Source organism: Lissotriton helveticus, chromosome 3_1, assembly GCF_964261635.1.
Source record: "Lissotriton helveticus chromosome 3_1, aLisHel1.1, whole genome shotgun sequence".
Classification (NCBI taxonomy): domain Eukaryota; kingdom Metazoa; phylum Chordata; class Amphibia; order Caudata; family Salamandridae; genus Lissotriton; species Lissotriton helveticus.
Genome location: NC_136061.1, coordinates 1,557,690,240 through 1,557,702,782, shown reverse-complemented (window position 1 = coordinate 1,557,702,782; position 12,543 = coordinate 1,557,690,240). Strand labels below are relative to the sequence as shown.

At 46.4% G+C, this 12,543-nt stretch overlaps 1 protein-coding gene across 2 annotated transcripts in view; it reads left to right on the top strand.

The window, feature by feature from the left end:
* Positions 1–9,933, top strand: part of HOATZ (HOATZ cilia and flagella associated protein) — a 172,734-nt gene extending 162,801 nt beyond the window's left edge. For both annotated transcript variants that reach the window (XM_078683953.1, XM_078683952.1), the window contains one exon: positions 9,413–9,933. In XM_078683953.1, the coding sequence (XP_078540079.1) occupies positions 9,413–9,479 (67 nt within the window). In that variant the 3' untranslated portion in view covers positions 9,480–9,933. The remainder of the gene's footprint in view (positions 1–9,412) is intronic.
* The last annotated feature ends 2,610 nt before the right edge of the window (positions 9,934–12,543 follow it).

The following is a 12,543-nucleotide window of genomic DNA, read 5'->3' as shown; positions in this document are numbered from 1 at the left end:
GGCCACAAGCAGGGGTCCGGGTCCCTGTAGCTGGGACCATTTTTCTTGAGAATGATAACCCCTCCACACGGACAGGGCGGGAGTAGACAAGCACCCCCACACTGTTTGTGTGCCACTTGAGTGGTTCTTCAAATGGTGTTGGAAGGCCGGCGGGGGTCCGGAGTTAAGACAAAACGCATCCAAACAAGTTAGTGCTACTTTTGGTTGTGGCGCAACTAGTAGTATTTAATATACAGGCCCAAGGTACATGTAGTACTATATACTATGTACTTATATGTTCATATATGTACATTAAATGTGGGAGTATACCAATTTTACCATGTTTGAATAGCGAGCACTTTACCACTGGTTAGCCTGGGTACAGTGTGCAGAGTCCTAACAATTGGTGACTAAGTTTTCATCTGCAAATTTTCACACCTATGACTCGTTTAGAAAAGTAGCATACTGTTCTGAGTCCAAAAAGGTCCTTCAGACCCTTCTGGTTGCAGGGATATCTAGTGTTTGTTGGTTGTCCAAAAACACACAAGATACTGAGTTTAGAAATAGAGGGTATTTGACACCTTTGAGTTTGGGGTCAAGTGATTTAGAGGGAAGTTTGAAAAAAGTGATCTTTCTTGCACACTGCCTTACATTTGGAAGTCAATAATGGAGAGAAATTCAGTTTATAGTAAAAATGTTATACCACTTTGTATTCCCATACTTTATCCGATAAATGCATTATACTACTTGTCTGGCTCAGCCTAGCGTTCCTAATACAAAAGGCCCAAAATGCTGCCGCAACAACATTCCTGTTTAAAAAAATTACCTGTTTGGCCATGGGTTTGGTGCAGTATTTCGGCCCAGGTTTGGCTGCCACCCAGAAAACCTACCAAACAACGCTGCCTAGTTTCCAGTCTGCTTATGTGAGCCATTTCTATTTTTGTAGTGTTCTGATGTGTGACCTTGCCCAGCCTCAGTTGTGACATTTTGAGTGACACTGTATTGCAAATATAACCAATGATCAAACAAGTGAAATTTCACCCATCAATCAAAGGATTTTCCCCTCCTGGCCTTATCACTATCCCACAGCAGAGGACGTGCCTTAACAGTAGTAGGAATTAGCCTAGTAACATAAATTGACTTCAGTGCAGACTCTTTAGGGATCCCCTGATGGTAACCAGTGGAGGCTACTCCTCTCAGGAGGAGGAGCATCACCCCACTGCTTCTCAGCAGTGAAGTAAAGGAAACACAAAATGATAATAAATCGCATTATTATCATTTTAAGTTTCCTCCTGCTGCAGCTTTGCGGACGGCGCGAGGCTACTCCCATGACAGAGGAGCAGGGGAGGCGTGGTTTGCCCACTCCTAAGTGCACATGACTGTTTGGCCAGCCCTCTCGGGCCTGCCAAACATTCATGCGCACTTTGCATGTTCTCCTTGCAGGGTGCAGTACAGCCTGCGTGGAGTATATGCCCACCCCCCATTCCCTGGCTGAGCGCCGAACCATGGCTCTCGGATAGCGTTGTGATTGGCTCAGGGGAGCCTGGTTGCCTGGGTGCTTCCTGCCTACTGCTTCCTGCATCGGGAACAGAATACAGGAAGAAGAGGACAGAGGAGAGTTGGCGGCCATCCGGCCGTCACAGGTAAGGGTTTTTTGTTTTTTTTAACCTTTTTGTCTATACCCTGTCCCTGTCCCTGTCCCTATTCCCGCCCCCACCCAACCACCCGGATCCGGTAGTAGCCGCTGCTCATGGTAACCTTCCCTGAAGGGCGCCTGCCAACTTCACCAGCTAGTATAAACATGTGGCCTTTAGATCATGCATTGCTCAGGTGTTATTGATGGCCGTAAGTTTCGGAAACTGGGAAGCAACTTGTAATGCACAGCACTGAGCAATAGCTAATTCATTTCCTGTTGCTCTTTCACGTCATGCATGAATTCAAATTAAATTCAAATGTATTTTCAGTTAACAATGTTTGCTGGCAATTGGTCATTTATTATGTGACATCTCTTGGCAGTTGATACTTTTCAATCCACATCTCATTGCATTCTGGGACATGTAGTTTCACTTTTCCAATTAAGCATTTGAGATTAAATACCAAAAGTGCAAAGTCATGCTGGCTAAATACCCTTGTTCTCTACTGGATGAAGAAGGCACACATAAAACAGACACTTTGCAACCAGCCGCGGCCTGCGCAGGTAAGAGCGGTGGGGCAGAGTACGGGGGGAGATTTCGACGGATGATGACGAGGCAAAGTTAATTATTTATTTGATTTTACCTCGTCATCATCCGTCGAAATACCCCACGACCACTCGGCCCCACCGCTATTTGCAACTATGACAACTGAGGTAAGTCTAGAGTTCTGCATCCTCTACTAGTATCGAGGAGCATTTTTCACTGACCAGCCGCCTGTGGCCAGCCTTCTTGCTCATATAAACTGAGTTTGCCAGCTGCTCTCTCTGCTGGTTTGCTGCCCGTTTCAAAAAGATCCAGTTTGTAGAACCTGGCAGGGAGAGAGGCGAGTATAGAGGGCATGCGTGCAAAGCCAGCAGAGAAGCCTTCCCCAGTTCTTTCCAGCACAGAGTTTACACCTGGCCAGTTATCTACCTGCTCTACTAATCTGTACAAAAATAAGCAAAATCACTTAAAGGCAGAATTTTTTGCCTTTATCAGCGCATACCTCAACAGCAAATGTAAATAGAAAGCACTTTTAAATGTGTTCTAGAGCTACATTAATGATTCATGACCGTGGTAAACAAAGTCAGAAAAGTCAGTGAATATATATGATTTTGTTTATAGTCCTATTTAGTATCATGTCCAGGCCTTTTCAGACTCTTAACCTGCTCGATACCACAGCCCCGGACGTCGCCTTCCTCACGGAAACCTGGATGAACGCCTCCTCAGCGCCCGACATCGCCATCGCCATCCCGGACGGCTACAAGATCATCCGGAGGGACCGCGTCAACCAGACAGGAGGAGGCATCGCCATCATCCACAGGAACACCATCCGCATCACGACCAACACCGACGACACCCTCGCACCCACCGAACACCTGCACTTCCAGATCCACATCAACCCCAAGACCACCCTCAGAGGCACCCTCATCTTCAGACCCCCGGGACCACGCACACAACTCAGCGAAGACATCGCCGACTTCATCAGCCCGTACGCCCTCCCCTCCGCTGACTACATCCTCCTCGGGGACCTCAACTTCCACCTGGAGAACAACAACGACCGCAACACCACCACCCTGCTGGACAACCTCGCAAACCTCGGACTCAAGCAGCTGGTGACCACCCCCACCCACTACGCCGGACACACTCTCGACCCCGTGTTCTCATCCAGCAAGGACATCACCTTCAGCCACGCCACCGGACTCCACTGGACGGACCACAGCTGCGTCCACTTCAGCTTCAGAAGGACCACGACCGACCACCCCCAGCACCAGGTTGCACGCAGAAGCTGGAACAAGATCACAGCCGACCAGCTCGCAACTTCCCTGAGCAAAACCCTCCCACCGTCGCAACGAACCCCAGCCAGGCGGCCACCAACCTCACAAAGTGGATCAGCAACTGCGCAGACGACCTCGCCCCTCTGAAGACCCCGCCCAGCAGACCCGGCAGCAAGAAAGCCCCATGGTTCACCGACGAACTGAAGAGCTCCAAGAGGAACTGCCGAGCCCTCGAGAAAGCCTGGCGCAGAGACCCAACTCCGGACAACATGACTGCCCTCAAGCTCGCCACCCGAAAACACCACCAACTGATCCACGCCACCAAGAAAACTGCATTCAAGGAACGACTGGACAACAACGCACACAACAGCAAGGAACTCTTTAACATCGTTAAAGAGCTCTCCAACCCCAACGCCGGAAACAACGACATCACCTCTTCACAAGACCTCTGCAACTCCCTGGCCTCCTACTTCTACAACAAGATCGCGGACATACACAACAGCTTCAGCACTCAACCGACGCACGCCACGACCGAACCACCGCCCCCCACCACCACCCTCCGTGCCTGGACCCCGATTAGCACCGAAGACACCATCCGCACGATGAACTCCATCCACTCCGGATCTCCGACTGACCCCTGCCCTCACCACGTCTTCAACAAGGCCGACGCTGTCATCGCACCCCACCTGCGGGACATCATCAACACCTCCTTCGACACCGCTACCTTCCCGGAGAGGTGGAAGCACGCCGAACTCAGCGCTCTACTGAAGAAACCATCAGCCGACCTCAAGAACTACCGCCCCATCTCGCTGCTCCCATTTCCTGCAAAAGTCATCGAGAAGACCGTCAACAAGCAGCTGGCCGCCTTCCTTGAGACGAACGGATCCCTCGACCTCTCGCAGTCTGGATTCCGGGCCAACCACAGCACCGAGACTGCCCTGATCGCAGCCACCGATGACATCCGAGCCCTGCTCGACAACGGAGAAACAGCGGCCCTCATCCTCCTAGACCTCTCCGCGGCTTTCGACACTGTCTGCCACCGCACCCTAGTGCAGCGCCTCAGCAACGTTGGAATCCAGGAGAAGGCACTGGAATGGATCATCTCCTTCCTCGCCGGAAGGACACAGAGAGTCCGCCTCACCCCGTTCAGGTCAGAAGCCACCGAAGTCATCTGCGGCGTTCCTCAAGGCTCCTCGCTCAGCCCAACCCTCTTCAACGTCTACATGAGCCCCCTCGCAGCCATCGCACGCCAACACAACCTCAACATCATCTCCTACGCCGACGACACCCAGCTGATCCTCTCCCTCACCAACGACCCCACCGCCGCCACAGCCAACCTACACGAAGGGATGACAGACGTAGCCAAGTGGAGGATGAACAGTCGCCTGAAACTGAACTCGGACAAGACGGAAGTCCTCATCCTGGGATCTTCACCCTCCGCCTGGGACGACTCCTGGTGGCCCCCCGCCCTGGGCAGCGCACCCAAACCAACAGACCACGCACGCAACCTGGGCTTCATCCTGGACTCCTCCCTCTCCATGACCAGACAAATCAACGCCGTCTCCTCGTCATGCTTCAACATCCTGCGCATGCTACGTAAGATCTTCCGGTGGAACCCCACCGAGACCAGGAAGACGGTCACCCAGGCCCTCGTCCAACTCCCTCTACGCCGGTACCACCGCCAAACTCCAGAAGAGACTCCAGCGGATCAAGAACGCCTCAGCACGACTCATCCTGGACATCCCCCGTCGCAGCCACATCTCCGGACACCTGAGAGACCTGCACTGGCTCCCGGTCAACAAGAGAATCACCTTCCGTCTCCTCACCCACGCACACAAAGCCCTACACAACCAAGGCCCCGGATAACTCAACAGCCGCCTCAACTTCTACGCTCCCACACGCCAGCTTCGATCGACCGGCCACGCCCTCGCCGCCGTCCCCCGCGTCCGAAGAGCCACCAGAGGGGGAAGGTCCTTCTCCCACCTGGCCGCCAAGACTTGGAACTCCCTCCTGACCCACCTCCGCCTGACCCAGGACCACCTCGCCTTCAGGAAGCAGCTCAAGACCTGGCTGTTCGAGCAGTAGCGGACCCCCCCCCCCCTCCCCTAGCGCCTTGAGACCCTCCGGGTGAGTAGTGCGCTATATAAATGCTGTGATTGATTGATTGATTAACATAACCACACATGGCAATTAACTTTTTTGTGGAAAAGTGGCAACCCTAGTCCAGCAGGGAGTAAGTCTTCCTTCATCTTGAGGGGCAAATGCCCAAATGTGTTGGGGCAGAGACAGGGTAGTCTGATTTGGAAGGTTACTGTCAGGAATCAGACATTACAGTCTCAGCTAAGCTGCCAGATCTCTCACAGTGATGATCAAATATGGCTCGTCGTCCTATTCCATGGCATGCACTGGCAGTGATAGTGTCAAAACATAACCCGACGGGAGCAACACCTTGCATGAGGCCCACAAAAGGGAGAACAGTCCCCAATCCTAGTCCTGAATCAACAGGCAGAAAATTAGGTTGGAAGGAAGCTCGGAGAGGTTAAATTAACACCTTCCAGGCTGGTAGCTAATATCACCCTATTTGCCTGATTTTGGACCTTGCAATGATGCGCAAAATATTCTCATCTGTGTTTGTTTAACCCTAGATGTGTGGCACGTTGCATCCCAAACCAGACATGTTTAATCTAGACACCCAGAGTAGCCCAGGGCGGTGTGAAATGCATGAATCCCTTTACCTTTTCTTACCCACAGTGCCTAAAATCATATCTTTCCCTCCTTGTTTGGTGACAGAAACGTCTGGAATATGTGGGGATTTACAGAATTCCTACCATCCAGTGGTTCCACACCTCTCCCAATAAAAATGCTACCCCACTTGTGTGGCTGAGCCTAGCGCCTGCAACAGGAACAAATCAAACCAGGGACAAAGCAACACCTCATGAGGGACTCACATTAAAAAATCATGAGGTCTTGGCTGACTCCAGACCTAAAAAGAGCCTACTTTGATAATCCTGAAGTGTTGTATGCTATAATATTTGAAGCTGTCCAGTTTTACTGATTGCAAATCAACAGACTACTCAAATGCTGAATGTAATAAATTGGGTTATTAGATGAAAAAGCTAGGAGTCTTTCACAAGTAATAAGTCTTCACCTTTCTCTTTACTGACAACCAAGCCCTCCTTCATGGCACTTTACACGTGGGGAGTGGGCCCCATGCAGGCACTCCCCATTAATGATCAAGAACAAAGGTTGCGCTGTCCCCAAGGGCTTGGCCCTCCCCAGGGGAATTGTAGAAATGATGACGGAGCGCTATACACTCACTTTCTTAACCGCTCCCTCCAAGAGACCGAGCTTCAGAGGCATTTTGACAGGCCTTGTAGGGTTGGTAGCTTGTTCTAGCCACCTGGTGCATTTTGTTCAGACCTTCTGCCCAATAAAGATTTATTCTTGTTTAGGGCCTTAATTTTGCTGATCCCTTGCCTAACCTATCCTCTGCCTGGGCTCGTGATGCCCTTTCCTGCTTGGGCGCATTTTTCACATCTCCTCCAAAGCCAACAAGCAGATCACCCTTGCTGCTACACTACCCAGCTCCCACAGCTTCTTGGCGATATGCAGGGCCCCTGTGTGTCAGCGGAGTCAAAGGCCAGTCCACAGAAGTCACAGGGAATCCCTCCAGCAGATCCATTACTCATACAGTTCCTCAGGGGGCAGAAGTGGTCCAACAACACTGGCCCTGGAGAGACCCATCCTAGTCCTGGGTGTCGTGGGTGGCAACTGAAATTTCAGAGTCCCATAATCCATAATTGCAGAGTTTCCGGGATCTTCTTTGTTCCATTTTGACAATTTTTTGGTGTCGAGCCCCAGATCCGATGTTTTCTCAAGTGTCTCTACCTTGTGCAGGAAGTTTTAAGAGGGGGAGGCACGCTCTGGAACGTGTGCACCCTGCCCAATTGAAGGGAGCCGAGCCATCATGTTACTCCTGCCCCAACCCTCCTGCGCAGCACTGTGGGACATTCCAACACGACAGTTTCAAGTATCCTATGGAAAAACTTTCCATGAAAGATTAGGACCCCACCCCCAACTGACTCAGCTGCCTTATCCCTTTCCACAAAAACTAAAAAAAAAAGCCCTCTTGTGTTTGGGTCCAAAGGTCTGGCCTTCCTCCGTTGTTTCTGTGGGCATGGAATTGTCGAGCCCAGGTGCAGCGTGAAGAGTTGATATCCAGAATTCATCTCCAAAGCCCCGTCCTTTCCAAGGAACTGGGCCAAGCAACGCTAATGACTCGACTGTGTGAAGAGACCTTTGATCCTCCTACTCGACAGCAGAGCAATGAACTTGGTCCAGTAAGGGCGCAAAGTCCTGGAACCCCATTGTGGCTGGGTCAAGGAAATATGAACATTCTTAAAGTGCCATAAGGAGTACAGTTATCACAAAAGCAACAGTGGATCTGCACTTGGTGTACATGGTTTCCCTAAAATTGATACCTGACCAATATCTCTAGGCCTAAGTACGGGGAAACTATGGTGGCACAGATTTCGCTCATCGGAAATAATGCAGTGTGCTCACAGTCTTTTCAGTAAACACTACAGACCTACAATACGAGTGTCCACTCAAATTATAAGGCCTCTACCAAGTCAGCAGCAATCCCTGAATTGTCAGTTTTTTGTGACCGGCTACCTGTGCCCAGATACAGTTTGAGCTAGACTGTAGTCTCACACGGTGACCCGGCTCACATGTCCACATGCATGCACTCACGTTTTCACATGTAATCAGCACAGAGCCTCTGACCCTATCTGTGCAGCAGCTCTGTTATCCTAAAAGGCAGACACTAGTGTTTGGTACAGTAAGTCCATTTTCACAGAATTTACAGTGAGTGAGACTTAATTGGCTTAGACTTAAATCCAGGTAGTCAGGAAGCAAAGAATCCACGGTTATTAAATGGGTTGAACTCATTTCCTGCACCTAAGAAGTCCTGTGTAATTTGAAGCTCCCTTATATTGCTAAGACCAGACTGTCTCTCTGCCTTCTCCGATTCCCCAGCTGCAGTGATATCAGGATTGTACCAACTTATCTTCACTTTCTTTAGAAGTTAAACGCTAATTTATTAACCTGGTTTTGTAACTATTTCCAGACTGTGAGTTTGCATATGTGTTTTTAGTTGGAAATCTTTATTTAAATATTGAAACCTTTAATGTTTATGGGAGTGGATGTAATTTTAGCATGCAATAATGCATTTATTTTTCATGTATAGTTCTACTGTGTTTTTGGATACCCTGTTCATCCTATATTATAAAGTGAAAAAATGCTAAATGTTTTACATATTAACCATATGGCTTTGGTTGCAAATGGCGCAATAAAAATGTTTCTTAACAGTTGTAAAAAAAAACCAAATTTAAAGAAAAATAAGGCAAATCCTGTTGCTTTTTCTTCTTTATTTCTCATGATTCGTTGTGCCATTGCTGATTTTGATAACATTGGACTACCTTTGTAGAAGAAATTGACATTGACTGTTCAATATGTTTCCATCAAAATTGCAACTTGTGGCATTTTTTAGAAGCTTGGTGGTAGATGGGCATCTGTTTTATAACAGGAAGAGGGTTTCTCTATTTTCGTCTAAGCACACCCAATTTTTTTTAAGTTTAATCCTTTAATTACAAATTCTTGCATTTGTTCCTTTTCCTCATGTCGCTATTTTTTTCTCCTTGTATTCATAGCAGAACCCCGTGGCCCTTTCACTTTAGTTCAGCATACAGCCACAATTTACAATTTTAAACATTTTCTAAGTATGTTTTTACATTTGTTTTATGTTTTTAACATAGTACCTGACAAAATGATTGCCATTTATTTGGGTAATAACAACAGTGTTTGGTTAAATACGAACAGGAACTTTAGATAATGGCCTTCTATTAATGATCAACACAACACAATGTGAGTCCCTCAAGCTGTTTCTGTGTACTGCTGACCTGGTGTTAATGTTTTCTGCAGGCCAACGTGTACCATCTCTGAAATTGAGGATATGGAAGCAGTGAAGGCCCTTCCACCGCTTGACTGAGAGATCCTCTGCTTGCTAGAATGTGGCTGAACAGGACATTCACATACTCTGATTACTGTGTGAAATTTCAAAATATGAAAAATTCAATAAATGTATAGGGAGATCTGTTCACCCGTATTAAAATTAAGTTAGTCATTGACCTTATGGACCTAAAAGAGTATTACTGTAGCTTACTTCTTACCACTTAATGATACAAATTTTATCCGGGGCTATATTAATGTGTTCTAACCGTACGGTTCACATGGACGGCTAAATGTGTGGCACTTGGTACCGGCTGCCGCCACCATGCAGCAGTATTCTGCATATAAAAATACGTTTGTAACCATCAGTGCATGCGCCCACGACCACAACTCTTACTACTTTATGAAATATTGTAACCATGTCCTTCACTGCTGTTGGTTCAATAGTTGGGAACCCTGACTACAACTAATTAAAAAATTGAGTTCTGTTTGTATTTTACTTTACTTTGTTCATATTAGTTTCACGTTCTAATTTGAATTGATAATCAATCTTATTTTTTAATTATAGTATTGCGATAATGTTGCAAGATTTTTCGGTTAACTTGGCACTCTATTTCCATTGTTTCTGGTTTCCTGACGTTTCCGACTCTTTTTGGTTTTAGTATGTTTTTTAAAAGGTTAAACAGAGTAAGTCAATTTTACTACACAAGAAGAAAACAAGAAATCAATAAATTCTTCCTAAAGTCAATTATCCCATCTGTACTACAGCTTCAGCACCATATTTTGTTAACCCTATAGCATTAGGAAACATTTTAGCAGACAGTGTCCCTTATCAGAAGTGTCACTCCCCATCCTTACTTATCACAACCCCTTGGTACCCCCTGTTTTAGCCAGTTCTTTGTTTTATTTACTTCTGCCGTCTTCCTCCTTCTTGAACCTTCCCTCTGGCTATGTGTGTATCGCTGCTGCTCCTCTCCCCCTTCTCCCTCATGGAGCTTCTCTTTATTCTTTAACCTTAAACCTGTGATGAACACAGAAGAAAGACTACTTCGCTGAATTGTGAAATACTTTTAACAGCTTTTCATAATGTATATACATGGCTGACTTTTTGAAATTGCAATGAATTTTATATGAGATTCATTTTCGATATATCCAATACCAAACTCAAATCTGTGCTAAGCCGATCCCTGCTATAGATGGTATATGGTAGTGCCCTTCATCTGTACCAGTAGCTCCTTATAATTGGTTAGACATAATATCTAATTGAAATTATTACTAGTTAGGTTTTTTTCTTTTTTTTCTTTTTGGTTGCCTGTTTGCCTCGCCTCCTCACTCATTGCCAGCAGGTTGGCCACTAATATCTTTGCATATTCCTTATGAGCCTGCGCTGGAAGTCCATAATCCCCCCTGGGCTGACCATTGGACATGCCACTTATACTTTGAACAGTCTAGTCAGAGGAAATGTGCAAATCTGAGTTTTGGCTGCGAGCATCATCCAATCATGCAAGTTCAATGGGTTTAGAATGAAAGAACATCGATTCCAGTGGATGTCATTTCGGAGGCGTACGAATCAGTGTAAAAGATGACAAATTCTTATAGGATAGCAAGCATCATCCTCATATAAACGGCATAGTCTTCCCTGTGTTTAATGTGGATCATCTCTGAGCTGGAAATGAGCGAGAGTTCTTCTTGGTAGGTTTTCTTCACCATACATCACATCCTAGCTTTAGCCTCCTTGCCAAGATAGTTAACTTCCATCTCTGCAGCCTCGTTGTATTCCTCAAGCTTTAGCAGGATGTCAGCTAGTGGGTATTATTCCAGGATTTACAATACTCCCTTACCAAGTCATGCAGCTCGTTTTCTAGTCTCTGGGTAAGGCTCTGTATATCTTTTATTATCCCTGATTGCTCGGAGATGCAGGTACCTTTTAATTACTACCATAAAGGCCACACCCTACAGCTTTGAGCACAGATTTTTTAATTGATGGTGAAATATTCCAACATAGCCGTGTGCATTTCATTCTTGAATTGAACACGGGATCTTGCTGAGCATTGGAAGTTACCTCCAAGGAAATGTTTTGTGCCATACCGATGGAAAGGATAATGTTAGAAGAGCCAGAGTATAATCCGAAAGTTTCTAGGCTTGTGCTCAATAAATGTAATGTGGCTGCCTACGTCCCTGATGACAGTAGCTGATCCTTGAGTGGGAGTTATGTGTTGTAAACTCAAATAGATTCGGTCAGAGAGACCCTTCACCGAAGAATGTGCGCACTTTTTCAGTGAACTACTCCGGTTCCTTATCCAAACTCATTACCATGTGCTTCAAATATTAATCAAAGACCATATGTTCAAAGTTTCAATCCTTCTTTTATTTCAAAGTTAATCAATTTCTTCGGTGGTATTGAATTTTTGAATTTTAATCCATGAATTAAACCACCCAATGCATTTCGGGTCCCTCAAAGGACCCTTCTTCAGGGGTCGATTCTTCTAGAGGTGATTGTTTACAAATAAATTAACTTGTATTCAAAGATGGCTCAATTGCGAATTCTCCTGGTATTCCTTTGTTATTTCCAGACACCATCAAGTGTCCTTCCCAGCTAATGTGCTTGTATCTTACCTATTGCTCTTATATTTCTGGTATCCCTTTAGTCTTGTGACTTTTCTGGTAAATGGCTGCTTTGCCCGTGGCCAAGTTTGTGAAGACAAAAATGATATCTCTTCTCAGGTGCTCAATTTGAGTTTATGATTTCTTTGCACTTTGACCAAGTGCAACGAATGGAACGGCACACAATGAACTTTGATTAGAGATTATCATTTTGAAACAAGTGTGCACAGAGAATCACAAATAAAATAGTTATGTGTTGTAGAAATACAGGTACCTTCAAGTGATTCTGGGTGCCTTTGCACCAAATGTCAATCAGTTCGTGATCAGTAATAATCTCCCTCAGTTGAGACACAGCCATGGAGAGGGGCTTGTAAATTCCCCGTCAATAATCCGAGTGAAGGCATAGCTAAGGTGGTGAGGTGAGTAATCTAGCATCTTCTATTCTAGTGGGCCGTGGAAACATTGCATTGCATGATTGGTGGTTTAATTAGAGATAGTCA